The sequence below is a fragment of the Perca flavescens genome, chromosome 18 (genome assembly GCF_004354835.1).
Source record: "Perca flavescens isolate YP-PL-M2 chromosome 18, PFLA_1.0, whole genome shotgun sequence".
Classification (NCBI taxonomy): Eukaryota; Metazoa; Chordata; class Actinopteri; order Perciformes; family Percidae; genus Perca; species Perca flavescens.
Window position 1 is genome coordinate 11,225,096 of NC_041348.1, and position 25,414 is coordinate 11,250,509.

Consider the following 25,414-nt stretch of genomic DNA (forward strand, 5'->3'; position numbering starts at 1 on the left):
TGAATGAATTTTCATAAGAAATCATGTAAATAAAAGATTTAATAAGTAGTATATTTTGACTATACACACTGTAACCCTAACCCTGAAAAATGATATGTGTAGTATGATGCTTTTTTCATCTAAAGCCATTAGTCTGCCACCTCTCTCAACGTTGACCAGATCGTTACATGCTAATATCAAATTATGCTCTCTGAGCATTGATAGGCCTGTATACCGTATATACACATGATATGGTCATGGCTTATTTGGACAATTAAACATAACAGAGACATAGTTTATGTTGATAGCATGTGCTTCAAATCAAATGTCTGCTGTAAAAAAAACAACGTGATTTTGTGGATATCCAGTTTGTGACTCAACATGACTTAAGATAAAACTCAACTATCAAATTACTTTGAATGAATTATGGAATAATACTAAGAGTGTATGTAAGCAAAGAAAAAGGTTCTTGCTGGTTGCGCTCTGTTGCTCTGTTTGCTCCTTGTTTGCTGTATTACCAGACTCCTTCAGATACAAATAACAGACTCTTAAATGGGATTGATCACTTTGGAGAGAAACTACATGCAGAGAAATCCAAACAGCTTTGTTGTATTACTTTTTAGCTTGTTAGGAGAGGCTAAAACTTCTCCTGACTATAATAGCTGCATTTCCCTGTTTGATATGTTACATTACTCCAAGAGTAGCCTTTATTATGTACTACTAAGCAATTGACAAGAAGCACACTTTTTGTAACTTGACCTGGAAAAAACATAAGGGTTATAATCAACTAGGTCTAGAAGTTTGTGAAGTTTTTTGGTAAGAAATTTAATATTTTTACCACTATAGGTGATCCCTAAACCATACTGTTCTCTTGGATGTATTCTATTCTAATTTATTTTAATTTAATTCTCTCTCACTCAAATAAGCTTCATTGGCACACTTTTGGATGTTACATTGGCTCATGCTTAATGTCATATTGTTGAATATTACATTTGAAAAATAAAACACAATAAAAGAAATAATCCCCAAAACTATATAAGATTTAATGAAAAGGGTAAAGCAATATTTGTTATATTCTATTCTCGCAGCTCCCTCTTGATGTAACATTTAAGCTGAAGTTCATATTGTTGAAATTACATTAAAAATTAAAAATAATCCCGAAAGAAAACGACACATATCTCACAGTAAAATCCTTAGAATACATAAACTAACAGAAAAGGGCAGAAAAGATCTAGCTATACTAGTCAATTCCAGCACCACCGCGCATGCCCAGTTCATTGCTAAGGAAGAAAGAGGAAAATGTCTCTGGCGAGGTGAGTACCGCGACCAGGTCGTTTGTGTGTTTTTATTCCACGAAATGTTATCAAATGTCGCTTCACTTTATGTTATACGATGTATATATTGCCTCTAATATGTCACATTGATGTCTTTGGCTTGCCCGCTATCGTGCTCTTTTTTTATCGAAGCTATTAGCACCAGCTAATGCTAGCTAAAGTTAGCTGAGCTGAAATTGTAGCTATGTCGATAGCTAGATAAACATTTGGCATTAGCTAGCTAGCTTAGCAGTACGCAGCCATGGTCAACAACACGAGTTTATCAACGGGTTGTTTGTGGTGTGTTAGCTAGCTATATGCCTCAGTTTGGTCCTTGAAAATGGTAACAGCGTGTTATGTGAAGCCTGACTATTAGCTAGCTGGCTAACGGTAGCATTTGTAGCACTTTAAGTATAGGTAACGTTATTCGGTGCCACTATAGGCTAACGCTAGCCATGGTTTGACGTTACAGCTGCCGCTAAGCTACTGTACAAACAATGAGACTTAAACGTGTAACATTTTGTGTCCAGCTTTTTACCGGCGCCGACCCAGCTGTCTCAGGACCAGCTGGAGTCGGAGGAGAGGCTCCGGGCCCAGACGGCCTACTCCACCGCCCTGGTTTCGTCCCGCAGGGAGCCCCCTCCTTATGGACACAGAAAAGCCTGGGTGCCTCGCTCACTTGAGGTAAATAAGCTTATTTACTCACTAGTTAAACACTTATCACAAACATGATTAAAACAGATTTTTGTTTAGTGGTGGTTGGGGGTATTTCTTGTCTGATGTATCACAGCTGGATGGCATACTAAATGTAGAGGAGTATCTGCCATAGTGCTATATAAAACTAATCAACACCACGTCACTCTTCTCATTGCTGTACATGTTTTTGTTTCTGTAGGACTTTGGAGATGGAGGAGCTTTCCCAGAGATCCACGTGGCCCAGTTTCCTCTGGAGATGGGTAGGAAGAAGAAGACCTCCAATGCCCTGGCGGTGCAGGTGGATGCAGAAGGAAAGATCAAATATGATGCCATCGCCCGACAGGGACAGGGCAAGGATAAGGTATACAGGCAATTGAAAAATATCTATAGTATCCGTCTATAACTTGAAAAATATCAACTGTAGATTAAATTACAACTGTAGTCTAATTTTCTCGAAAGATGGTAGTTTAGGTCAAAATGACAAGAGTAGACACTCATTAAGATGAAATACACCTGCACAGTGCACACATCTTTTTATTCATTGTACATATTATGAAGGTTGCTCACAGATCTCAGTCATAGTTGGTATCATACAACACTTGCCAGTGAGTCTAGGCCTGACAAAATCCTGCTTTGATTATTGCAAGAGTTGCAATGCTATTCTTAGTATTACCTACGCTGAATACCATAAGACAAAATCAATCATAAATACACATTTTTAATATGTCCCCTTTGAGTTACAGAATACGCACACCACAGTATGATACACATTGTCAAAACAATCCATTGCCAGGGTGCATGTCATTTTCTGATGTGGTTACAAAAAGGGTCTTAGTTGGCTTCATGAGTTAGTTGTTTCTAAGCATTTCTCATCCTTCATTGTTGCAGGTGATCTTCAGTAAGTACACAGACCTTCTTCCAAAGGAAGTTCTGAATGAAGACACGCCAGAACTACAGAAGCCTGATGAGGAGGCCGTAAAAGAGGTAAGCCAGCTGCAATGGGAATGTTTGGAAAAGTGAGTTACACGCAGGGTGCCATTAGATCAAGTTATTCATGGAACTGTAGATTAGAACACTTAAGGTCATAGAATATTCTTTACACCATTTACCCAAGGAGAGCAGTCAGCGTTTTAAACCATTGGTTACTGTGTGATTTAAAAAAACAACCTTTTATTTAGTTTGTACTTTACTGAGTTAGAATTGGTCATTGTCTTCGTAGCTGACAGAGAAGACCCGCAGTGCCCTGGACAAGGCGGTGTCTCAAAAGATTGCTGCTGCCATGCCTGTAAGAGCTGCAGACAAACAAGCTCCTGCACAGTACATCAGGTATGTATTGTACAACATTTCAGAGCACAAAAATTAAATAGTGAGAGTAGGATTGTTGTTTAGGCTGTGCTTTCATCTAATGCATTGACATCATGTGGGATATAAGGTAGTGATGACATTCAACATTATGAACACAAACACTTAAGTACATACTAGTAAATCAAAATTGTCTTAATCTCCTGTGTTTGTGCATGTGGCTGGTGAAGTTAGGTTTTATGTATTTCTTCCTTGTTGTCTCTCCCCAAGATACACCCCGTCCCAGCAGGGAGTGGCTTTTAACTCCGGGGCCAAACAGAGGGTGATCCGCATGGTGGAAATGCAGAAAGATCCGATGGAACCTCCACGTTTCAAGTAAGTAAATATGTGTCCAACGCAGCAACTTGAATTTCTTTTAATTTCTTCATCATGTGTTCTTCAGTTTGAAGAGTTCCCATTAGTAGTTTTTAAAGGTGTACTTTTCCATCGGAATTGAACATTAAGTAATAGCCAAAGGGAATCTAAGTGAGAATTAAGCACTTAAAAGTAGGGGTGCACCGATCCAATATTAGGATCGGATATCGGCCCCGATATTGCAAAAATAGCTGGATCGGTGGATCGGAAGATCCAGTTTTTTTTTTTTTTTAACTCAGTCGCAGCACCGGGCCCCTGTTAACTGTGTACCCTTCTCACTCATGGAAGTAACTTTCTAACACAACAATTAATAACCCACAACTAAGTCTCTTAAAAGATAAAACACCAAAGCATATAACAATTTGAGACTTCAACAGTTTCTAACACTAATAATTTTACATTTACAAATGTAGCTACACCGCCGAATGGCATTCTGGTTAACACTACAGCTGCTAGCCTAGCTAGCTAGCCAGGTAGCATAACAGTCTGTTAAGCTGGGAGAAGCTACGGTCGCTACTGCACAAGAACTGAGAAGAAAGTTAGTTAGGATGAAGAAAAGACCAGAGATACACCAGAACAACGTGTACTCAAGAGAGGAGCCGTCTGTTGTTCCCAAGTTTTTTCTTTCTAACAAATCTGACGTAATTTAGCCACTGTTGTTGCCTGTCACTCTAACGTTACTCGGCCGTGCTAACATTACTGTGCTAAATATATGTCAGTGTTAAAGACCTGTCACTTCAAGCATGCAGCGGAGCAACGTTATAAACGCAATCCACCTCCGGTCCCGCTACAGACCGCTGAGAAAGACTGGTTCAGAGCAATGACTAAAACTCTGGATTTAAGATGTCTCGCCTCGCTGAAATACGTCCACCAACCTACTAACGTTATTCAAACAGCGAAGGAGGCTGACAGCGGAGCTACGTTCAGTCCCCCACTACAACCACACTACAACTTAACTTATCTGTGGCCAAGGTAGTGGTTAAAGTACTAGCTTACAACTATTTTGTTTTGAAAGGGAAACAGTGTTAAAAGTTGTTTGTATGTGTAGGCTATTCATTCGATTTGAGTTTATTTTACTACTTTGCAGTTTGCACAATACAAATAGTTTAGCTTCTGTAACTGTTTCATGGATTCCCCTTCATATAACATTATTGTATAATGTCGTGGAGCCAAGCAAACCCTTAATCAAAGCTTTTAGTAAACATGATGACATTAACATGTGTTTGTGATATTCTATGTACTCCTGACAGTAGAATAAGCCATTATAAATCTATATAAAGGTGGCCCATTATTGATGGCCCATTATTATGTATTTAAATTTATTTTAAGAGGTTTGATTACATTATATTTTCGATTTGAATGCACAGTTGTTTTTTAAATAACAAATAAATAAGAATTCAATACATTACATCATCACATGTTATTTTGTCTTAGTTAGGAAAGTAATGTTTTAGTAATGTTAGGAAGGTCTGGTGCCTTTAGTGTCTTCCACATGGTGGAAGGAAGGTATGATGTGGAAGGTATACAGTTTAATATTAATTCTGCAACGGTATCGGATCGGTATCGGGTATCGACAGATACACAAAGCCCTGGCATCGGTATCGGGACTGAAAAAGTCGGATTGGTACATCCCTACTTAAAAGCCGGATCATACTCAAAAGTTATATTTAGATATCCAAAGTCCATGATAAATATCTTGCTTTTTTTTTTTACCAAAATCTCAAATGAAACTTGACAGTTACAAGGTCATTTGTTGCAACTATCCTTTAGACCCTCAGTCTGACAAAAATGATGAAGAAATGTAATTGGTGTAATTGTATGTTTCAGGATCAACAAGAAGATTCCTCGAGGACCTCCTTCTCCCCCAGCGCCTGTTATGCATTCCCCAAGCAGAAAGGTACAGTTGTCTGAAATGTTAGAAACATTGTGCTTTTCAGTACTTTGATGCTATATTGAAACATCCAAATGAAATTCCCTTGCATTGTCCAAAAGCTGTTGTGTTTAACAGAATCTCTCCCTTTGCTGTAGATGACCGTTAAGGAGCAGCAGGAGTGGAAGATTCCTCCATGCATCTCCAACTGGAAAAACGCTAAGGTATTGTGACACCAGAATTAATTTGAACACTTGCGCTTTTTTGTAAATGTCAAATATATTGTGAGTGGGTCCTGCAGGCATGTTTTGTTTTCCAGGCTTATTGTTTTAGTATTACATTGCATAAATATTAGATTTTTAGGACTCCAGATGCATAACACTCACGACTAAAACTGTGTCTCTACGTCGACAAGCATGAATTGATGTAGAAACAACCTTAAACATCTGTTTGCATATTCATACCTGTGTCTGCTCTACTACTCACCTGTCAATGAGAAATGGGCAAAGAGTGCAATTTTACAGACTGTGTCACATCGGCAAGGTTCTCCAACAGTGCCACAGGGCTATATGTAGCATCCATTACACTGATTCATTACACATTTCTGCAAACCATCATCTGAGTTATCTCAATCCTCATAGTTATTAAACCGTAGTAACAACCGCTTATCTCACATTTAGCGGGTATAAGACATTGACTGACAGGAGCGTCATGCTTACCAAACGTAACTGGCGCACAACAGCGCAATGCACTAGGCTCACGTTCTGATCAAATAGGACTCAAGCTTCAGTTACTCTATTGCCTATTTCTTGCCTCAAATGTTTTCAGAATCACATTTTAGTGTACGGTTTATTTGAGAACGTTTGTGACCAGCCTGCTTTAAAACTGACCAAGCAACTTGCATGTTTTGCAATCACGTTGCTCTGATAGGTTGTAGGTCTGTACAATTGCAACAAAAATGACATACATACTTGATATCAAACTAAACAATTTACGATTCAAAACCATACCCCTATTACCCGTGCACCCTTCATACAAAATTGAAAGTGCATATTTGCATATCAATACTTGTGTCTGCTCTACTGCTCACCTGTCAAAGAGTCTTTACGGTACCATAAGGTTTTTACACACGGCTGTGGCTATCTGTAGCATCCGTAACGCTAATTCATCACACATTTCTGCAAACCATCATCGCAGTAATTTCAGTCCTTATAGTTAATAACCATCAGGGCCCAGTTGTTCAAAAAAGTTTAATCTGGATCAGAATGAACCAGATCTGGAAATCTCATGTTTTGCTATCCATGATCAAGTAATCCATATTTTGTGCCAGGAAAAAAAGGTCCAAAAAAGGATAATGGGGTGATGATGGCTGAAATGTAAATACTAAAAACAAATGTTGGTCAACTTCAGTTTCCTCCTTATCCTATCACCCACAGCTATCGCAGTTAAAACAATGTGTACACCTCGTCTGAAGTATGTGTGAGGTGCACAATTTCTCACTGCATATTCTTCCTTTTTATATACAGTGAGGAAAATAAGTATTTGAACACCCTGCTATTTTGCAAGTTCTCCCACTTAGAAATCATGGAGGGGTCTGAAATTGTCATCGTAGGTGCATGTCCACTGTGAGAGACATAATCTAAAAAAAAAAAAAATCCAGAAATCACAATATATGATTTTTTTAACTATTTATTTGTATGATACAGCTGCAAATAAGTATTTGAACACCTGTCTATCAGCTAGAATTCTGACCCTCAAAGGCCTGTTAGTCTGCCTTTAAAATGTCCACCTCCACTCCATTTATTATCCTAAATTAGATGCACCTGTTTGAGGTTGTTAGCTGCATAAAGACACCTGTCCACCCCATACAATCAGTAAGAATCCAACGACTAACATGGCCAAGACCAAAGAGCTGTCCAAAGACACTAGAGACAAAATTGTACACCTCCACAAGGCTGGAAAGGGCTACAGGGAAATTGCCAAGCAGCTTGGTGAAAAAAGGTCCACTGTTGGAGCAATCATTAGAAAATGGAAGAAGCTAAACATGACTGTCAATCTCCCTCGGACTGGGTTCCATGCAAGATCTCACCTCGTGGTGTCTCAATGATCCTAAGAAAGGTGAGAAATCAGCTCAGAACTACACGGGAGGAGCTGGTCAATGACCTGAAAAGAGCTGGGACCACCGTTTCCAAGGTTACTGTTGGTAATACACTAAGACGTCATGGTTTGAAATCATGCATGGCACGGGAGGTTCCCCTGCTTAAACCAGCACATGTCAAGGCCCGTCTTAAGTTTGCCAATGACCATCTGGATGATCCAGAGGAGTCATGGGAGAAAGTCATGTGGTCAGATGAGACCAAAATAGAACTTTTTGGTCATAATTCCACTAACCGTGTTTGGAGGAAGAAGAATGATGAGTACCATCCCAAGAACACCATCCCTACTGTGAAGCATGGGGGTGGTAGCATCATGCTTTGGGGGTGTTTTTCTGCACATGGGACAGGGCGACTGCACTGTATTAAGGAGAGGATGACCGGGGCCATGTATTGCAGGATTTTGGGGAACAACCTCCTTCCCTCAGTTAGAGCATTGAAGATTGGTCGAGGCCGGGTCTTCCAACATGACAATGACCTGAAGCATACAGCCAGGATAACCAAAGGAGTGGCTCTGTAAGAAGCATATCAAGGTTCTGCCGTGGCCTAGCCAGTCTCCAGACCTAAACCCAATAGAGAATCTTTGGAGGGAGCTCAAACTCTGTGTTTCTCAGCGACAGCCCAGAAACCTGACTGATCTAGAGAAGATCTGTGTGGAGGAGTGGGCCAAAATCCCTCCTGCAGTGTGTGCAAACCTGGTGAAAAACTACAGGAAACGTTTGACCTCTGTACTTGCAAACAAAGGCTACTGTACCAAATATTAATATTGATTTTCTCAGGTGTTCAAATACTTATTTGCAGCTGTATCGTATAGTTAAAAAAAATCATACATTGTGATTTCTGGATTTTTTTTTTTTTTTTTTTTGATTATGTCACTGACAGTGGACATGCAGCTACGATGACAATTTCAGACCCCTCCATGATTTCTAAGTGGGAGAACTTGCAAAATAGCAGGGTGTTCAAATACTTATTTTCCTCACTGTATTTACCAGTTTATGTGTGGGGAAAAGGCGTATGGATGGTTTTTGTGCATATGCATTGTTTATACTTCTGGCTCCAGATCTTGTCATGGTGATTCCATTTTAATTACCCTTTTTATTTTACTCTGCTCATTTCTTTCTGTCTGTGTGCCTGAAATCTTTCAGGGCTACACCATTCCTCTTGACAAACGTCTGGCTGCTGATGGTAGGGGGCTGCAAACTGTTCACATCAACGAAAACTTTGCAAAGCTGGCTGAGGCCCTCTACATCGCTGATAGAAAGGTACTCCACCATTGTCCCTGAGATATAGATATAGATAGATAGATAGATAGATATATAGATATATATATATATATCTGGTTCAGAATCGTTGCGTTGCCTAAAATATATACCTTTTTACCCATATTTTAATTACATAATGAAATACTGATTTCTTCCATAGGCCAGAGAGGCAGTGGAGATGAGAGCCCAGGTAGAGAAGAAGATGGCCCAGAAGGAGAAGGAAAAGAAGGAGGAGAAACTGAGGGAACTGGCCCAAATGGCTCGAGACCGCAGGGCAGGGATCAAAAGTCATGGGGACAAAGGTGGGTCCTAAAGATAAGGGCCAAAATTGTATTTAGAATATTTTGTCGGTTTCTTATTTTTAGGCCTATGTTTGTGGTTTTCTGAGTGAGTGGAGCAGACTCTGTTGTCAGTGCTGTTGCCAGTTCCAAATCTGGAACACCAGTGGCATAAGTGATGACAACATTTTTCATCCTGCCAGTGTTGACAGGACCAGTAAGCTGTGAAATGATGTTTGCGCTTCCTTGCTTATAATTCACATATATCTTGAGAAGAGAAATCAGTGCTGCATGTCCTGTTTTTGTGCATGCTTTTTGAATTTAGATACATCGAATCAGAATGCAAAGTCTGAGTTTACAATTTGTTTATAAATTCCAAAATCTGTCAGCTGTGGATATATATATATATATATATATATATATATATATATATATATATATATATATATATATATATATATATATATATATATACATATATATACACACATATATATATACACACATATATATATATATATATATATATATATATATATATATATATATATATATATATATATATATATATATATATATATATATATATATATATATATATATATATATATATATATATATATATATATATATATATATATATATATATATATATATATATATATATATATATATATATATATATATATATATATATATATATATATATATATATTTTTTTTTTTTTTTGCAAGTTTCCTGACCACTGGCATGTTTCTCTTGGCCTAATCTTCCCTCTCCTGTGTATCTCCTGCATTGCATTTCTTCCATTCCTATAACATCAATTTTTTCCATTAACCCTTACTTTACCTCCAACATACTTTCACTCTTTCTCACCTGTCATTTCTCTCCTTCTCTATCTTTCTTTTCACCTCTGCTTTTCTATTGCACAATTTCATATCTGTCTCCCACTCCTTTCATCGTGTGGTTTTAAGTCTTTTTTTTTTTTTTTTTTTTTAAATGTTTATTTTTTTTTTTTTTTTTTGCACCCCATTCTCTCATCTTTCCATCCGTCCATCTCCCCCCTGTCTCACACAGCAGGTGGCGAGGACACCGAGGTCAGGGAGCGTGACGAGATCCGTCATGACAGAAGGAAAGAGAGACAGCACGACAGGAACATTTCCAGGGCTGCTCCTGATAAGAGGTGCTGGACACGCACTTTAAACACACTGCATGTGAACTCATTCCCCACCTTCTCCTTATACATACACACACCGATGCACTGCTGAATCATTCATGGGGCCAGCAGTAATACGGAACAAACGCAGCAGGATCCAACAGAGTACTTACGTAGTAGTCCTTGTCCGCAATGATCCACAGACTGTGTATGTATTCGCTGTCGGCTTGTCATTTGATTTGAATTTTGGGTCCCTGGAGGAGTGGAGGAAGTGAAATTCAGAGGAGAGCTCATTACAATCACAATTCCAGCTGTCGAACAGCAGAAACCTAGTTCTCTTAAAATTACCTTTGACTTAACTTTGAGATGGCGTTGCTGAAGGACAGTCAAGATGTTAAAGTCACCAAGAACTTTTTTTTTTATGATGTGCACATATTTCATTATAGATTAAAGCTTGTACATTTATGATTTTAGAAGTAACCTTATGGTTGTACACATGCAAATTTCAGCCAATGTCCTATTATTTATTTTTGAAATTACAGTTCCCCTCATGACTTCAGAGGTTTGATGCTACAGCACTAAAAGTATTAGGCTGGATACCAGACGAAAGCAAGTTTTATTTGCTCTGGCAGATATGTCTGCCCCCCCCCTCGTTCAGACAGATTTCTAGCCGGCCAGGCCCTGGGCGGATCAATCACAACCATTTATCTCACATATGGCGGGTTTAAGACGATGGCTGACAGAGGAGCGTCATGCTTACCAAACGTAGTTACCGAACGTAACTGGCGCACAACAGCGCAATGCACGAGTCTCACGAAACTGTCAAACGGCTTGATCAAATAGGAATCACAATTCAGTTACTGTATTGCCTATTTCTCGCCTCAAATGTTTTCAGAATCACATTTTGCTGTTTAGCTTCAATCTGAGAAAGTTTGTAACCAGGTTTCAAAACCGACCAAGCAACTTGCATGTGTCGCTCAGAGCTACGTTGTTTCGTTGCTCTGATTGGTTGTAGCTGTATTCAATTGCATCTAGAGCTGGGCGATCTGGTAAAAATCTAATATCACGATATTGTTGACCAAATACCTCAATATCGATATAGTAGGGTTGACAATTGGTGCTTACAAAAAATATTTATGCAATGAGATTTTTGATAAATAATCCTCATTAATGTGTATATAATAACTAAGTGGGTAAAGGCAAATAATAGAAAAGATAGAACAGTCTGCTAAGTTAAAAAAAATGACATCACTTTACTGTAATACAGCCATTAAAACCAGGGACGGATAACACTATATCCAAAATCTAAGACAATATCCAGTCTCATCATGATATTGATATAATATTGATATATTGCCCAGCCCTAATTGCATCCGGAGGCATTTTGGTCTGTGCCTGTTGATAACGTCCCATGGAAATGGAAAAATAACTGAGAAGTTTCATACTAATACGCGTTTGAGTTGCCAGGCTATAAAAATATCGCATTCTGGCGCCCAGATAGCTCAGTTGGTAGAGCGGGCGGCCATGTGTAGAGGTTTACACCTCGACGCAGCGGACCCGGGTTCGATTCCGACCTGCGGCCCTTTGCTGCATGTCATTCCCCCTCTCTCTCCCCTTTCACTTCTTCAGCTGTCCTGTCATTAAAGGCCTGAAATGCCCAAAAAAATAATCTTAAAAAAAAAAAAAAAATATCGCATTCTTTGTAGAAGTGTAATATTAATGAAAGTTGTTTTCTATATATATATATATATATATATATATATATATATATATATATATATATATATATATATATATATATATATATATATATATATATATCTCTATCCTATGTTTTTATGTTTGTGTGATTAGTTTTTGCCATGAATCTTTGCTAAATTTCAGACATTGTTCTCTTTTCCAGGTCGAAGCTGCAGAGAGATCAGGACAGGGACATTAGCGAGCTCATCGCTCTGGGCGTGCCCAACCCTCGTTCTGCCAGTGAGGCGCAGTATGACCAGCGACTCTTCAATCAGAGCAAGGTTAGAACATATCATACCTACTTTACTACATCAATATAGACTTAAATGATTTATGTTAACTGGACAAAAATATCAACATGTACAAGACTCATTACCCAGCTCTGCAACATGAGTAAACTTTCCAAAATAGAGTTACAGCATGTCAAAATGTACACTACCGGTCAAAAGTTTAGGGTCACTTAGAAATTTCCATTCCACTCCATTATAGACAGAATACCAGCTGAGATCAGTTGCATTGTTTTTTTTTTAACCAGGGCAGCAGTTTTCAGATTACATTATGTTCTTACATAATTGCAAAAGGGTTCTCCAATGTTTTCTCAGTTAGCCTTTTAAAATGATATCAGATTAGTAAACAGAATTGGAACATTGCCTTTGGAACATTGGATGAATGGTTGCTTATAATGGGCAATGTAGATATTGCATTAAAGATCAGCCACTTCTTTCTACAACAGTCGAGAACCCTTTTGCGATTATGTAAGCACATAATGTAATCTGAAAACTGCTGCCCTGATTAAAAAAACAATGCAACAGATCTCGGCTGGTATTCTGTCTATAATGGAGTGGAAAGGAAATTTCTAAGTGACACCAAACTTTAGATCGGTAGTGTAAGGTAAGAGAGACCTGGAATGGAGTTAAGGTCCCTCAAACATCTGTCCCAGTCGGCATAAAAAATGGCTGAGTTTCACCGTCGGTGTTGGCCGAAGTGGCACAGTCTCCAGTAGTTTGTGTTTTAGGGGACAGGAGGAAAGCCTCAGTTGCAGAACAATCTTGAGAGATTACTGTCTTTTCATAATATCTGAGTCATTTGAGTCCCAAATACAAGAAAGAATCATAATCCATGTGACAATTCTTTTTTTTCTTGAGTATGAACGGAAGCTAAAGCCAATTAGGAAATCACCTCAAAAGATGTAGATATTGCCTTGTTGTACATATATTATATATTTTCCTGAAAGTCCCTCTTTGTTTCTCCCTGTCTCTTCCAGGGTATGGATAGTGGTTTTGCCGGTGGTGAGGATGAGACGTACAACGTTTACGACCAGCCGTTCCGCGGCAACAGAGACATGGCTTCAAACATCTACCGCCCCAGCAAGAACATAGAGAAGGACGCCTACACAGATGACTTCGACACACTCATGCAGAACAGCAGGTACTATAGATTATTTACTTACTTTATTACTACTTCAATAACAAACTACAACATATTATACATTTATTTGACTAATTTGGCTATTCAAATATTTACAGTTGCTGTTCACTTTTTGTCATACATGACACTAAGGCTTCTTTGAATCACTACCTTGTGCATAATTGCATATTAATGGAGTGAATGTGATGTGAACAATTATAACTATGCTTTGTAATTAAGGTTAATAACTTTGTAGATGCTATAGCTGGGATTCCCCTATATATAAGAGTTCAGAGGACCTTTCCGCATGATACATATTAATAAGGAAAACACTTTTTCTTAAACTTTAACCCAATGATTTGCTTAACTGGCTGTTTGGACAGTGATTATCTCAGGACATCAGCCAAATGAAGACTCTTCTGTAAGAGCGAACAATTGATTAAAATAAAATATTTTTGTCTGGAATATGGCTACATATTGCCTTAAAAAAATGTGCAACCCATAGTGGATCCCAAATACCCTGGAAATCCCGAGTTCTTGCTATAGCACAATTTGAATTTGCTCAGTGAATCACTCTGAGTCTCATTGAGTAATGATGCTCATTAACTATGGCCTTGTAGCCGAGCTGTACCAATCACATCGGTGTATCTGATAGAGATACACCGAGGTGAGCTAAACAGATGACGAAGGTTTAATCTACCAGTTAGCTCCGCTGGTAACTAAGCGTATGGGTACGCTCTGGATACGTCACCCCGTGTATTGTTGTGATTGGTCGTAGTTAGGGTTGGGCGATGTCCCCTAAATTGGCAGTTGACGATGTTTACAGTAAAACATCGTCGGGGGGGGGGGGGAGGCGTAGCTCATATCTATTTATATAAATACTTTTTCTACTACTATGGGCCAACAGTTAACATAGAAACAATTATTTAGACATAGAAATTAGATATACATTTAAATGCCCTCTGTAAATGGTGCCCTGCTGGTAGGTTTTACAACTTGACTTACTTTCACTTAAGTACGGTGCAGTCAAATCAATCGGATGTCCGTATTCTGCGTAACGACAGTACAGTGGGACGTTTGCCTTCAACAGAGCGACCGCAATAACCATCATTACTGAGTTTAAATACATTATCGGTTATGTTTGCGCTAAATAACGCATTCATTAAACAGAAACATAACTCTTGCAGCGCACATGAACAGATGCGCAATATTAGCTCACACATAAAAGCATCACGATGGTGGCTATCCATCGTGATGTCGGCCAGCCATCATGATGGACAATGATATCATCCATCGGCACAACCCTAGTCGTAGTGTTATCCAATTGCATGCGGTGAGATTTTCAAATGCATGCTTGGTGCCGCCCCTCGAGTTGGGCCATTTTCATCACTCAATGCCAGACCCTTAATCTTTCAGATTTGGGTCTGGATTTCCAGGCTAGATCCCAAACATCTTGTTGGCCATTGCTGGTTTGAAAACACTTTTTTAAAATCAAATTTAGGACGGTTACATTTATCCGGCTACTTACATAACTGCTGAAGTGGTCACCTTCTCATTCATAATTGTATAAAAAAAATAACAATAAAAGCTTGACTCATTTTGAGGTCATTCATCTATTTTGAGGCACGAGGCAAGGAGGCACATGATGTCCCAGCAGGAGTCCTTGCCCTCGGGGCAGCCGCGCCACACTCCACTAACCGAGCATAGCCTGTCCCATATGTTTAGTCACCAGCTTGTCATTGTCCTCTAGGAATGTTTGCCTGGCTGTAGGGAGTTGCACTGTTGTGCAAAACATTGAAAATCTTTGATTTAAGCAAATTCCCTGAGACATACAAACATATGTTCCATGGAATAATCGGATATTCTGGATCCAGTCCTGTATTTTCTCATAGAAAATTAGAGCTACCTGCTAGCAGTTAGCTTTTAGGTTCAACACGTTGTCTTCTATCCTGCTTTGAGGATAACTGAAGACAAAAAACAAAGATTGTCAGTAAAAGAAACTATGACTTCGGTGCACGCATTAATAATCTTTTATTTATTTTTTGCTTTTCCTTGCAACAAACAGGTTTGTTCCAGACAAAGAGTTCTCAGGTGCCGACCACGGGCAGAGGCGGGAAGGTCCAGTCCAGTTTGAGGAGGATCCCTTCGGACTGGACAAGTTCTTGGAGGAGGCCAAGCAGCATGGCGGCTCCAAGAGGCCTTCCGCCAGCAGCCGCTCAAAGGACGACTACCACGACAAGAAACGCAGGAAGGAGTGAGAGTGGCCGGGCACAGACTCCACGTAGGGCAGCCGCTAGCTTGTTCCAGGATGGGGAGGTAGTCTGCACCCTCTCAAAGGCTGAGAGGTGTTTTGATATGCTCAAGTCTCTATCAGAAATGATCTGTCAGGTTTTCTTTCAGTTTGAGAGAAGGTGATAGATGTATTTTTTATTTGTTGTTTACTCTGCTCTATTCAGAATATGCTGAGGATTCAGTGTCATGCTTAATATGACATGAGTAAACACGTTCCATATATAGCGCAGGTGGTGCTAAACAAATGTTGTACATGTGAGATCAGCCTCTGCATCTGAAAATGTCTCTGTACACTGCAGCAAAGTCGTTTCAAATGTGGACAGGGAGGATTTGGCTCTGGAACGGTGTAGATGTTAGTTTTTCTTTCTTTTTCTTTTTTAAAACCTATATACAGAGTAAACTCAACAGAAACTCAGCAGGACCTGTTCATATTTACCCTTTTCTCATTTCTTCCCACATTCCCCCTCCTTTTGAGTTTTTGTTAACTGTGTTTATTTAAAGCCCCGGTGTATTTGTGAGCACAGTTAAAGCTCTTATTTGATGGCAGATATGTACAGCAATATAAACCTATCTGTAAGATGTGAAGCAAACCAGGTTTATAATTCTTGTACATTACAACCAATGAATAAATTTCATATAATCGTGTGTAATTTGGAAACCTCTGGGATTCTTATTGAGTAAACAATTTTCTATTTACAAAGTTGGAAATGAGATTCAATGTTTTCTCCCTGTCAGCGTTTTTCAGTCCGGTTTAGAGCTGCTTAATCTAAAGCTCCATTAGTTGTGTAATTATTATAGTTTTCTCGTAGTAATTTCCCTTATTTAAATCACTTCCCAAGTAATGCCCACCATTTACATAGATGATTAAATGCCCCAAATGTATTTAGAGAAGCCATCTATTACAAAGTGTGATTAGTGACATTTTTTTTGCCAGAAATGGGCTCTGAGATTTATGTGATGATTGGAACAAAACTGGTTCCATTAATTACAATTAATTATGATTCATGCAGTCTGACAGTTTTATTTTTCCGGGCTTCGGAAAATAATCAACGTGGCATTACACAGCCCAGCAGGCTCCCAAAGCTGCACAGTGCCATCTTTCACTCATGCCTGAATAGGGCCCAGGCAGTTGTTATATGCACATGATTTATCTTTTCTTTGATGGGCAGCATTTGTAGTTATGGCAACCTGTATTAGTGCAGTGTTCTGGAATTACATGATGTGTTTTATTGCTGGTCTTGTACCAGCATCAGAAACATTGGAGCCATAGAACTGAGAAATAACACTTTGAGGAGCTTGAAACCTGAAATAACCCAAGCCAAATGAAATTAATTATATTGGAATATCCAAAAGGGAACACTACTTAGCACATTTTCTGCATGTACTAAAGTTCATGATCAGAGGAACTTAAAAATCCCCAACTTGGTCCAGTCGGAACACGAGAAAAAGGGTTCTAGGAATGTTATGTTCTAGGAACTGCAAAAATCCCTCCAGTCAGAAAGGGACTATTGCCAGACCTTCCTCCACAACACTGCGGAGGAAGGTCTGGTGAGTCCACACAGCATTCTGGGATGGGATTAAAAATCTCTCTGGTTTATTGGCATTTCTTCAAACCAATCCCAATCGTCTGGGCGGTGCAAAATAGCTTTGGGAAGGAAGTTGTTTTGGTGGAACGTGTACGTTCAAAAGTTGTTTTAGTCATGCAACAGAAAACTCAGATTGGACACACAGTCTAGCTAGCTGTCTGGATTTACCCTGCAAAGATCTGAGGAGCAGTTAACCATAGTCCTCAGAAATCCACAGTTTAGAGTTTAAAATGCCAACACAAAGAAAGTGGAAGGTAATTTGAACGATCCCGGAAGTGGATGTAGACTATTGTAATGCTAAGAATGTCTTAATAATACAAGGCCCTGATTTAGAAATGACTTACCAAAACTGCCTTTGAGCTGCTACTTTGTCAGGAATACAGAGAATGGAAGAGGACAAGCAATCTTGTACTGTACTTGTACCAACCCGAAGATGTTCCCTCAAAATGCCTGGGATCGCCATTTGAGCGGCATTCAAATCCATTGCGGGAATGGCGGACTCCGCCACTGGCAATGCTAACAAGTATATGGAGAGGTAAGAAATGAGCGTACACACATTTAATGGCTATGGCAAAATAAATAGTGTCAAACATTCGGTTTAATATGGTGAAAATGTTCCAGATTATAAGTTTAAATGAATTCTCCTCACTGTTTTGAGATCGGAGACAACACAGCTCTCGCTGCCTGCTCCCCAGCTTCCCTCTGCCGACTGAGAAACCAGGCTAACGCACATTAAACCCTCACTCGATTACAGCAAAGTGGCTCTGATGGGATTTAACGTTGAACTATACTCATGTGGAGAGGAGTGGACATGCGCAACAGTCTTCTGATTCCTTACCAGCAGGGGAGGGTGGGGGGGCAGAAACAACACAAACGCATGACTCTGTGGTTGGAGAGGGGGCTGTGATTTAATTTAACTTTGTCCTTTATCATGTCGAGAGGCGTGTCTTATTTTTCATTCCTACCCAGAGGTCTTCCCACTTTCGTTTCTGCATGGACGTATTTGCAGTGTTGGGAAAGTTCACTTTGTACGTGAACTAGTTCAAAGTTCAGTTCACAAATTTTAAAAGGAACTAGTTCAGTTCATAGTTCATACGTCAAAAGTTTGAACTAAGTTCTGCTGCTTTTTGTTTTGATGACGCATGCGGCAGTGCGACCCTGGTGGCTGGTGTTGCCAGATTGGTTTTTTTCCCGCTACATATTAAGGCCTGTTTATGGTGTGTTTTTAGCCGGGTTTTAGCCTGTGAGGCTCTATAGAAATCTGGCACCCTATTAAAGTTAAACTGGCAGAGCGTGCCGTTCACAGACACCAGAATGAACGAGTTCACAGAAAAGTCATCGGGCAGTAATACAGTACGTTCAGTTCACGTTCGCCCAAAATATGAATGAGTTCAGGCACAAGACTGCTGATTTCCATATATACGTAATGCATATCGGTTCCAAATCGGTTATGGGTTTCATTACCTAACGATCATCTGTATCGTCCCTGAAAAAAAAGCTGTATCGTTTGACACCTACTATTTAAATACTTTTTTGTTGGGGGTGGGGCTTTTTCCCTTTATTATGAAGTGACAGTGGATAGACTTGAAAGGGGGGCGAGAGATTGGGGATGACGCACAGCAAAGGGCAGAGGGTCGGGCTCGAACCCGCGCCGCTGCAGGACTCAGCCAACATGGGGCGAACGCTCTTACTGGGTGAGCTAGAGGTCACCCCGTACTCTTTAAATACTTACTATAGTGTTATCCGCTTTGTAACAATGACGTTAAAAGGGAACGTGCTCAAGCTTGTGTCCTACCCCTGGGCATGAATAAATGTTGAATGGATGGATGGAAAATGACTGCTGCCACCAGTGTGAGGTGATTTAAGGGCAGCGGGGGGGTTTATTGTGAGGGCCTGGTATGAGTGTCAGTGTGAAGAAATGCATCCGACATGCCAGCTTAGCGTAACTGACTCATGAGGGGAATATAATGACTGTTGTGTGTGGTTTTGGAGGCACATTTATGAACATTATTAGTCTTTGCAATAGACAAAATCTTTAAAAAACAAATTTACTAAAGTCAACAATTAAATTCAGTTTCAATCCAGCCAGGTTCCTATCTCAAAGCAACAGAAAACAAAAATGTGCTCCCCTCCGCCTGCATTTGTGCTCGGACCATTGTTGAGGACAGCTTGATAATGGGTCCCCACCCGTCTCCACTCAGCGCTTGTCTGCCTTTTATGAATGCGCGCAGAGGAAGATAAATGAGATTCTTATTCAGGAAGGTAAGAGGAAATTGGTTCCCTGGCATTGCTTTTGTGTGCTGTTGGATGTAAACGGTGAGCATGTTGTGTTGGGCCATAATGGAATCCTCAGGTCGCGGACAGAGGCCATGATGGATTGCTTCTTATCTTTCTCCACAAGGTAACAAACCCAGAAATAAACAATATTGAGTTGTTGCAGCGCATCTTTCCACTCTTTGGACTTGACGAGGATAGCTTCATTTGTTCTGCGATGCCATTTGTGATATTTCTCCCTCCTTCCTCCCCTCAGTGGCAACAAAGCAATACGTTTGGTGATAAATGTCCCCACTGCTGATGTTGACCTGGCAAAGACGGTGGCCAGAGAGAGAGATCTTAACGCCCCTCCGTGACATTTGCTCTTTCTTCTTTTTGTTCCAGTATTGAAGGCTGCTGCTGAAACGTAGGCAGCTTTTCGTTTTTGTGTTGTTGAAGAAACGCACCCACATCCATGGAAAACAACGGTTCTACCTGCTCTCTGCCAGTGACACTATTCCTCATCTTTTACATAGACAAACGAGTCATTCTCGGAATAAAAAACCTGAATCACAATATAGGCAGAAAAGTTCATGTTAAAGCACACCTCACCACACCTTAAATATTGATGTCACAGCAGGTGTTTTCCATCAGCATAGGTTTCTGTTGTGACATCATTAAATGGGGTGCGGCCTTTTCTTTTAACGGTAATGTTAGATTGACTAAGCTGCACTAATTACTTTTTTTTTTTTTTTTCTCAGGGCGTTTTCACACAGACGGCCTTTAGTTCGGTTGAATCGAACTAGAGTTTGTTTGCCCCCGCTGGTGCGGTTCGTTTGGGCAGGTGAGAACGCGGCAATCAAACTTTGGTGCTCACGCGTACCGAGACCTGCTTGAAGAGGTGGTCTCGGTACGCTTTCAATCAAACTCGGGATCGGTTCGTATGTGGTGAGAACGTGATCGGTACTCGAACCACACCAACTATACGTACTCCGCTACGTCTGAGCTAATGTCTCCTGTAGTCGGGTGTATTTATCAATCTGCGATGCAGCAAACTGTAGCAACTTGCAGTGTTTCTATCACAGAAATAAGACTGCAGTCAAGCTTGCCGTCCGTCACCCATATCTCCGTGGTCAAACCAGCTGCCGTTAAAATTGGAGACAGACGCCGGCAGAGCAGAGCCAAGTCTCTGTGACCAGAGCAGACGTAGTAACGTCTCTCGCGAAACAACGTCTGATCATTTTAATGAAATGAGCTGGTTTGACCACTAGACCAGAACACAAGACCTTTGGTACGCTTGGATTTTTCCAGGTGTGATACCAGGGCAAATTGCTCCAAGTTTACTAACTCACCATCTGCTTCGGACCAAAGCAAACGAACTACAGGTGTGAAAACGCCCTTAGCAACAATGGATCAAATGACTACATGAGATGTGGAAGGGGTCGCTTGTAGTGATGAACCCACAGAGAATTATCACATTTTAGCTCATTGTTATGGTTTTACGGCTGGTAGCTTTATTGTTTTGGTTACAGAGTCTTCTGAACCCCTTTCCAGCAGCAGGGTTGGGCATCGTTGGGATTTTAACGATTCTGAGTATAAATAAATTAAAAGTCCACATGGGATTTGTTTTAATGTGCTGGATTTAACCAATCATCGAACTTCCACCAACCAAATGAAACGAGTTCTAGCCAATCAGATGCAAAGTAGGGCGGGTCTTTGCCGCAATGTCAGAGTGCGGTGCCGGTTTGGTCTCCGTGGTAACGCGGCTAAAAAAAAAAAGGAGGCAAAGTTTATCAAATTTGGAGCATGTATAGATAGAGCTTTAGTTGAGAAAGGAGTTAAAACAAATGGCGCTGGGCATGAATAGAGGACAAGAAGAAAAGGGTGGAGACGGGAAGTTGTTCAGCACTTGGTGCCTCAAACTGAGGGAGCCGGGTGCTTCTGCAGCTCATGTTGAAGGAAGATACTGTATGGCAGCAGCGGTAAGGAAGTGCTTGCTAGTCATTAGATGCTAGTCACAAAGCTTCGGTCCGTGCACTCTGTCATACGAGCACGTTACCGGCAATGACCGCTACCGTTAAGACTGCTCCTTTACTGACCGACCGTGATACAAACAATACGTGTGTGTACGTTCATAGCGGAACATGATTTGTAAAAGCTATCTGAAGCCCAAACTGCCTTGATACAGCTGTCTGTTTGGAATCAGCATGGCAGGTATTTACACATAACGGCTTTATCCCAGAGTTTAGATGTCTAGCTATATGAAAAGATAAGATAATGCGACGTTCTTAATAAATGTAAATAAAGCAGCTAATATCAACATATTAGCTGCTTTACAATAATGAATGTACTAATTTGCTTTTTTGATGAGGACCTGGCCAAAGTAGTGAAGTTTAATTTTCACAATGATTCATTGTAGGATTATATAATTGCAATATGTAAATCCACATTGACTCTTTATTTAACATATGGTTGGAAGAAGTAAAAATGGATCCAAAACATTTTAGTTTTTAAAAATTATGACTTTTATTATTGTTTGTCAGAAGGACTTTAACTGTTTTGCCAGTCAAATTAACTTTAATGAGTGCATATTGAAATATTACACTGTTGGTTGGCAAAAGAATGCATCTCAAAATGCATCAGATTGATGCTTTAAAATATGGAATATTTAAAATTTTCTTCCGGGGGAGCATGCCCCCGGACCCCCCTAGAGGGGTAATATACTTCTCACCTTTTTCACCCCTGAACTGTTTTCATGCCTGTACTGTGCTCCAAGGCTGCAACCCAACGAGCGCCTGGCCGCTTCAGAGACCAAAACTTGCGCATATTAAATTGGAAAGCGATGATCGGATTTGAAACCAAATCCTGTGAACAATTCCAAATGATTCCAATGAAGAAACGATTCCAAGTAGGAATCGGTTCTCGATGCCCAACCCTATCCAGCAGTGGCAAAGAATTCTGATAAACCCACTACACTGGTCTTGTCCAGCTTCAAATAGCAGACTTCAAAAGTTAGCAACTAAATAAACGGGAGGCAGACACGGCCCCATCATTTAAGAGGAAGCTTGCAGCTCTCCTCTTTGATAAAGCTTATAGTTAAGGCTGGCCCAGGACCAGCTCTTAGTTCTGCTGCTATAGTTTTAGACTGCCAGGGGACTACCTATGACACACTGAGCTCCACTCTCTCTCCATCTGGGTGCATTCATGTCCCTTTAATGCGTGTTACTAACCTCGCTCCGGGGAGCTTATTCCCCAGAGTCCTTGTGCTTTCTCGCCTCGCAGATTTTGGGGTTCAGGTTGATCGTTTTTGGCAGCTGCTGCCGGGGTCCTGCTTGTCGCCCTGCACTGCTACAACTATTATTTGTAGTCATCGTTCGGTTATCTTTATTGTTACTATAATGGCGTCACGGCGCATCATAGCCAACTGCTATCATTATTATGAATCCTATTTCTGTATATCTCTATCATTGTCTCTGTGTCCCAACCGGCAGCGGAAGATGGCCGCCCACCTAGAGCCTGGGTCTTGTCCGAGGTTTCTGCCTGGAAAAAAAGGTTTTCCTCCACACTGTCGCACCGAATGCTTGCTCGTGGGAAATTGTTGGGTCTTTGTAAATTATAGTGTGTGGTCTAGACCTACTATCTGTAAAGTGTCCTGAGATAACTCCTGTTGTGATTTGACACTATAAATACAATTGAATTGAATTAAAATAGTAAACCTAGAGGAGCATGTGGCAGCTAAATAGTCAGACATCATTTTGTGGAGACAAAAACAAAAGGAGATCTTCTTCAGGCAGCCAAAAATAATGACTCCAAAATAAATGCTAATGTTGCTCCATGTCAGCCTGATTTAGCTAGCTGTTTGCTAACACGTTAGCCATCGATGTTGTGTTCACACTTTGTTTTCCTGCCCTCAAGATTAATTCATTAATGCTGATTTTATATAAAACATTAATGTAGTCTAAAGTAATGTGTATGCTAAACATGGGCGACATCATGTTCTGGCTAAGAATTGTTTCAATCCAGCTCAGTTCTTATCTCAAAACAACAGAAAAGATTTGCTAGGATGTGCTGGATTCTATCTAACATTTGTCCCATACTGCAATCTGCAGCTATGCACTGTCACACTAACTCGTATTATGAATTTAGAGTGTGAATACAGTGTACAAAGCCACAGAGTCTGAAATCAAATCTGTCAAACTGACATTTACCATTAGCAGCACACACCTGGGAAACCTGTCTCTCCTCTGTCACACGCTCACTTTCTTATCATTAGTTCCTCATCTGTGCATATGTGGGCTGGAATTCACTTTTCATTATACCAGCATTCTAGAGTCGGACAGAGTCTACTGCTCACTGGAAAATGGTCTGCCTGTCAATCTGTCTGTCCCGTCTGCCTCACCTGAATCCTGGAGAGCAGGAATCCGTCCTCTCGTCAGCGGCTTCCTCTGCGGATAATCTATTATGTTGGCGAGACTTAGACAGGCGTAACAACCTTTTAATGGTTGTGTCAGTCAGAAAGCAGCCTACCCGCTCACACACCAGCGGCAGGGCCCACCCAACCATGGTGGGAGTGCACATGGACTTCTCTGGGATTTGCTGTGACAGGTAGTGATTGACGCCTAAGCCAATGTCTTCATCTGAGCAAAACGGCTGGGCTAGACAGTTGTGGTTAGAATGGAAACATGGTGGTAGAGTTGGATGTATTGATGATGCAAGAAAGTACCACCTATGCTGTTTCTCCAATTGTTTACTTCTGTACTCACACTTCACACTGACCAAGTGTGGCCAAATGCAGTGCATAACAAGTCCCCCGGATGCTCACTGCACCAAAAAACAAAAAAAACACAAGTTAAAACATTGAGTGTGGAACGCTGGACACTATTCAACCCCAACGGTCACCATCTTTGCTACGGAGCAGAAGCCACAGGACCTCCAACGTTGTTTTTTCTTAAACTTGAAACGAACTGTGAAATGACGGCGATTGAAACAGCGAACGCTTAACTACATAAATGTAATTTATACATGTTTTTTTTCAATGTAGTCGAAGACAAGCCCGTATATATCTTGCTGGGTGTCAATAGGTAACAATAATGCTCCATCCGGCTGTAATTTACGGCAACACTTGAAGGTATCTACGTAAGAGTGACATGACACTGTCATGAACCCTAACCCTAACTTGTCATGACAAAAACCGAATAACACTTAATGACAGGAGCGTTATGTCATAAACATTTATGACTTGTTTATCATGTTTATGACATGTTCCTGACATTATTATGTCACTCTTATGTAGATACCTTAGAGTAAAGTGTAACCCAATTTACCTTTTTAAAAAAGAATCATCAGAGTCATTTCTGGTCATTTCTGGTCAGTGCATACTGTAACGGCTGTGAGCAGTGTTGGAGACAACACTATTCTGTCAAAAGTAACACATTACACAAGTGAACATAGTGTGAACAGTGTATTACATGTAAGTGTGCTCACGTTTCCATTAACCCCTACCTGTAGCTCTCCCTTTGCAATATCAACAGCAGTGCTCCGATTGGCTCTTAGTCCTTTCACGATTGTTCGAAACATTGATTGCAGAAATTATCAGTCCGCACTAGAGCGGCTCATTGATTGGGATGTGACTTGCACTCGTTGTGTTTGTGCACGAGCGTAATTCCGAGCAATCAGTACGCTTGTTTATACTAATTTATATGGTTACTTTTGT

The 25,414-nt window shown here is 40.3% G+C and overlaps 1 protein-coding gene across 2 annotated transcripts; it reads left to right on the forward strand.

Annotated features, from left to right (window-relative positions):
• Nucleotides 1-1,194: 1,194 nt before the first annotated feature.
• On the forward strand, nt 1,195-16,520 carry snw1 (SNW domain containing 1). Of its 2 annotated transcripts, none has more exons than XM_028605071.1 (14): nt 1,195-1,292; nt 1,823-1,976; nt 2,188-2,349; nt 2,877-2,972; nt 3,208-3,314; nt 3,561-3,665; nt 5,532-5,601; nt 5,733-5,798; nt 8,873-8,989; nt 9,150-9,291; nt 10,345-10,450; nt 12,327-12,444; nt 13,428-13,591; nt 15,636-16,520. In XM_028605071.1, the coding sequence occupies exons 1-14, from the start codon at nt 1,279-1,281 to the stop codon at nt 15,826-15,828; spliced, it is 1,614 nt and encodes a 537-aa protein (XP_028460872.1). In that variant the 5' UTR covers nt 1,195-1,278; the 3' UTR covers nt 15,829-16,520. The 2 variants fall into 2 exon arrangements, with proteins under 2 accessions (XP_028460872.1, XP_028460873.1); XM_028605072.1 differs by having other exon boundaries at nt 10,348-10,450.
• Nucleotides 16,521-25,414: the final 8,894 nt, after the last annotated feature.